General features: G+C 61.6%; 1 protein-coding gene across 1 annotated transcript; it reads right to left on the bottom strand.

The window, feature by feature from the left end:
- Positions 1-684: 684 nt before the first annotated feature.
- DCAF11 (DDB1 and CUL4 associated factor 11) lies at positions 685-4849 on the bottom strand (the record flags this gene model as incomplete). The annotated part of the gene is made up of 3 exons (XM_014962286.1): positions 685-838; positions 1672-1860; positions 4666-4849. Coding segments are annotated over 3 exons (527 nt in total), but the record flags the coding sequence as incomplete, so codon positions are not given.
- Positions 4850-4867: the final 18 nt, after the last annotated feature.

Here is a 4867-nt window from a genome sequence, read left to right as displayed (position 1 = left end):
AAGCCCCATATGGGGGTAATTAAGCCCGGTATGGGGGTAATTAAGCCGGGGTAGGGGTAATTAAGCCAGGGAGCAGGATAATCACCCCAGGGATGAGTCTAATTACGGAATGGGGGTAATTAAGCTCGGGATGGGGGTAATTAAGCCCCAGATGGGGGTAATTAAGCCTGGGATGGGGGTAATTAAGCCCGGGTGGGGCTAATGACCCCCTGGATGCGACTAATTACCCCCGGGATGGGGCTAATGACTCCAGAGATGAGGCTAATTACCCCCGAGGTGGGTCTAATTGCCCCTGGGGCGGGTCTAATTACCCCAAGAATGTTCTAATTACCCCAAAGATGCTCTAATTACCCCAAGGATGTTCTAATTACCTCAAAAAAGGTCTAAATTACCTCGAGGTGGGGCTAATTACCCCCTGGATGCGACTAATTACCCCAGAGATGGGGCTAATTACCCCCAGATGGGGCTAATTACCCCTGTGGATGTGACTAATTACCCCAGGGATGTGACTAATTACCCCCGGGATGGGATTAATTACCCCAGGGGGGCATCTAACCACCCCAGGGACCCCTATTATCCCCTCCTTAATCCCCCCTTCCCTCCTTAATTACCACCCCTCATCCTTCCTTAATTACCCCACCCCCGAGGCCCCGCCCCCTCCCACCCCAAGCTCCGCCCACTCACCTCGGGGGGGGGCCCGTTGCCACCGATAGTCCCAGCTCTGCCGAGCCACGGCCCGACGGGCGGCGGCCAAACCCCCCGGCCCGGCCGGTCGCCTCAGGTCCCACAACTTGGCCGTCTGGTCCTTGGAGTTGGAGACCAGGTAACGCCCGTCGCCCTGAAGGGGGGGGGGTGGGGGACACCAGTTTCACCAGTAAACCCTTCCCAGTTGACCTCATCCATCCATAGCTACATCCCAGGGGCCATAAAACCCCACCCCAGGGCTCCCAGCACCACCCGCAGCATCTCCAGAGCTTCTGGAGAACGTTCCACTTGGACCAGTTCCACCAGAAACCCAGCCCAGTCGATCCCAGTTGCTCCCAGTTGACCCCAGTTGACCTCATCCATCCATAACTACATCCCAGTTGACCCTACACCCAATTCCAGGGCTCCCGGCGCCACCCAGTGCATCTCCAGAGCTTCTGGAGAACATCCCAGTTGAACCAGTTCCACTAAATGTCCGTCCCAGTTGATCCCAGTTGACCCCAGTTGACCTCATACGTCCATAGCTACATCCCAGGGGCCATAAAACTCTGCCCCGGGGCTCGCAGCACCACCCGCAGCATCTCCAGAGCTTCTGGAGAACATCCCAGTTGGACCAGTTCCACCAGAAACCCAGCCCAGTTGATCCCAGTTGACCCCAGTTGACCTTATCCATCCATAGCTACATCCCAGGGGCCATAAAACCCTGCCCCAGGACTCCCAGCGCCACCCAGTGCATCTCCAGAGCTTCTGGAGAACATCCCAGTTGAACCAGTCCCATTAAATGTCCATCCCAGTTGATCCCAGTTGACCCCAGTTGACTTTATCCATCCATAACTACATCCCAGTTGCCCCCCAGCCCCTCCCAGTCCCTCCTATCCCCTCCTACACCCTCCCAGTCCCTTCCAGTTGCCCCCAATCACCCTCTCGCCCCCTCCCAGTCCCTCCCAGTGCCCCCCAGTTGCCCACCCGGGGGTGCAGGAAGGTGATTCCATCGCGGTGGCCGGCCAGGAGGCCGACGGGGCGGGGCTGCCCCTCCCCCAGGCAGCGGCGGTCCCAGGCCCGGATGACCCCGTCGTCCCCCCCCGAGAGCAACAGCTGCCCCCCCGTGCCGTCCCCCAGGGCCACCGCGTTGACGTCGTCCTCGTGGGCCTCCACCTGCGGGGGGGGGAAGGGGGGGAAGGGGGAGGTCAAGGTCACCCCATGGGGTGGCCTTGACCCCATCGGGTGGCTCTTGGGACCCATAGGGTGGCCTTGGGACAATGGGGTAGACGTGGCCTCCATAGGGTGACCTTGACCCCCATAGGGTGACATTGGGACCATGGGGTAGACCTGGCCCCCATGGAGAGGTTTTGGGACCCATAGGGTGACCCTGGGACCCGTAGGGTGGCCTTGGGACAATGGGGTAGACGTGGCCTCCATAGGGTGACCTTGACCCCCATAGGGTGACATTGGGACCATGGGGTAGACCTGGCCTCCGTGGGGAGGCCTTGACCCCCAATGGGGTAGACCTGACCTCCGTGGGGTGGCCTTGACCCCCAAAGGGGTAGACCTGGCCTCTGTGGGGTGTGGCCTCCATAGGGTGACCTTGACCCCCATGGGGTGACATTGATACCATGGGGTAGACCTGGCCCCCATGGAGTGGTTTTGGGACCCATAGGGTGACCCTGGGACCCGTAGGGTGGCCTTGGGACAATGGGGTAGACCTGGTCTCTGTGGGGAGGAGTTGACCCCCAATGGGGTAGACCTGGTCTCTGTGGGGAGGAGTTGACCCCCAATGGGGTAGACCTGGTCTCTGTGGGGAGGAGTTGACCCCCAATGGGGTAGACCTGGTCTCTGTGGGGAGGAGTTGACCCCCAATGGGGTAGACCTGGTCTCTGTGGGGAGGAGTTGACCCCCAATGGGGTAGACCTGGTCTCTGTGGGGAGGAGTTGACCCCCAATGGGGTAGACCTGGTCTCTGTGGGGAGGAGTTGACCCCCAATGGGGTAGACCTGGTCTCTGTGGAGCGGCATTGACCCCCAATGGGGTAGACCTGACCTCCGTGGGGTGGCCTTGACCCCTAAATGGGGTAGACCTGGCCCCCATGGGGTGGCCTTGGGACCCATAGAGTGACCCTGACCTCATAGGGTGACATTGGGACAATGGGGTAGACCTGGTCTCTGTGGGGTTGTATTGACCACCAATGGGGTAGACCTGGTCTCTGTGGGCGGCCTTGACCCCTAAATGGGGTAGACCTGGCCTCCATGGGGAGCAGTAGACCCCCAACGGGGTAGACCTGACCTCCGTGGGGTGGCCTTGACCCTCAACGGGGTAGACCTGGCCTCCATGGGGTGGCTTGACCCCCAATGGGGTAGACCTGCTCTCTGTGGAGCGGCATTGACCCCCAATGGGGGAGACCTGACCTCCGTGGGGTGGCCTTGACCCTCAACGGGGTAGACCTGGCCTCCATGGGGTGGCTTGACCCCCAATGGGGTAGACCTGGTCTCTGTGGGGAGGAGTTGACCCCCAATGGGGTAGACCTGGCCTCCATGGGGAGCAGTAGACCCCCAACGGGGTAGACCTGGCCTCTATGGGGTGGCCTTGACCCCCAACGGGGTAGACCTGGCCTCTGTGGGGTGGCCTTGATTCCCAACAGGGTAGACCTGGCCTCTGTGGGGTGCCATTGACCCACAATGGGGTAGACTTGGCCTCCATGGGGTGGCCTTGAACCCCCAGTGGGGTAGACCTGGTTTCCATGGGGAGGAGTTGACCCTTAACGGGGTAGGTAGACTTGGCCTCTGGGGGTGCCATTGACCCCCAGTGGGGTAGACCTGGCCTCCATGGGAAGGAGTTGACTCCCAATGGGGTAGACCTGGTCTCTGTGGGGAGGAGTTGACCCCCAATGGGGTAGACCTGGTCTCTGTGGAGCGGCATTGACCCCCAATGGGGTAGACCTGACCTCCGTGGGGTGGCCTTGACCCCTAAATGGGGTAGACCTGGCCTCTGTGGGGTGCCACTGACCCCCAACGGGGTAGACCTGGCCTCCATGGGGTGGTCTTGACCCCTCAATGGGGTAGACCTGGCCTCTGTGGGGTGCCTTGACCCCTAAATGGGGTAGACCTGGCCTCCGTGAGGCGGCCTTGACCCCTAAATGGGGTAGACTTGGCCTCTGTTGAGTAGCCTTGACCCCCAGTGGGGTAGACCTGACCTCTATGAGATAGCCTTAACCCCCAGTGAGGTAGACCTGGCCTCCATGGGGTGGCTTGACCCCCAATGGGGTAGACCTGGCCTCCATGGGGAGCAGTAGACCCCCAACGGGGTAGACCTGGCCTCTATGGGGTGGCCTTGACCCTCAACGGGGTAGACCTGGCCTCTGTGGGGTGGCCTTGATTCCCAACAGGGTAGACCTGACCTCCGTGGGGCAGCCTTGACCCCTAAATGGGGTAGACTTGGCCTCTGTTGAGTAGCCTTGACCCCCAATGGGGTAGACCTGGTCTCCGTGGGGAGTCATTGACCCCCAATGGGGTAGACCTGGTCTCTGTGGGGTGGCCTTGACTCCCAACGGGGTAGACCTGGTCTCCGTGGGGAGTCATTGACACCCAACAGGGTAGACTTGGCCTCTGTGGGGTGGCCTTGGCTCCCAATGGGGTAGACCTGGCCTCTGTGGGGTGGCCTTGACCCCCCAGTGGGGTAGACCTGGTTTCCATGGGGAGGAGTTGACCCTTAACGGGGTAGACCTGGACTCTATGGGGTTGCCTTGACCACCAGTGGGGTAGACCTGATCTCCATGGCATGGCCTTGACCCCCAATGGGGTAGACCTGGCCTCCATGGTGTGGCCTTGACCCTCAATGGGGTAGACCTGGCCTCCATGGGGCGTCATTGACCCCGCCCCCTCCTCCCCATTGGCTCCCCCCCTCCCCAGTGACCCCGCCCCCTCCTCCCCATTGGCTCCAACCCCCCACCACGTGACCCCGCCCTGACCCGTAGGATGCGGCGTTGGACCTCCCGGTCGTAGACGTAGAGGCAGCCGTCGTTGGCTCCGCCCACCACCTCCCGCCCGTCCGGCCCCACGGCCAATGAGAAGACGGCGAAGCGACGCTCTTCCGGCCTGAGGGGGCGGGGCCAATGGGGGGAGTGGGCGGGGCCTCCCAGTTGACCCCAGTCCCTTCCCAGTTGACCCCGT

The sequence above is a fragment of the Calidris pugnax genome, unplaced genomic scaffold, assembly GCF_001431845.1.
Source record: "Calidris pugnax isolate Ruff unplaced genomic scaffold, ASM143184v1 scaffold1783, whole genome shotgun sequence".
Lineage (NCBI taxonomy): Eukaryota > Metazoa > Chordata > Aves > Charadriiformes > Scolopacidae > Calidris > Calidris pugnax.
The sequence above is the reverse complement of the archived record's forward strand: the minus strand, read 5'-3'. Positions and strand labels throughout refer to the sequence as shown.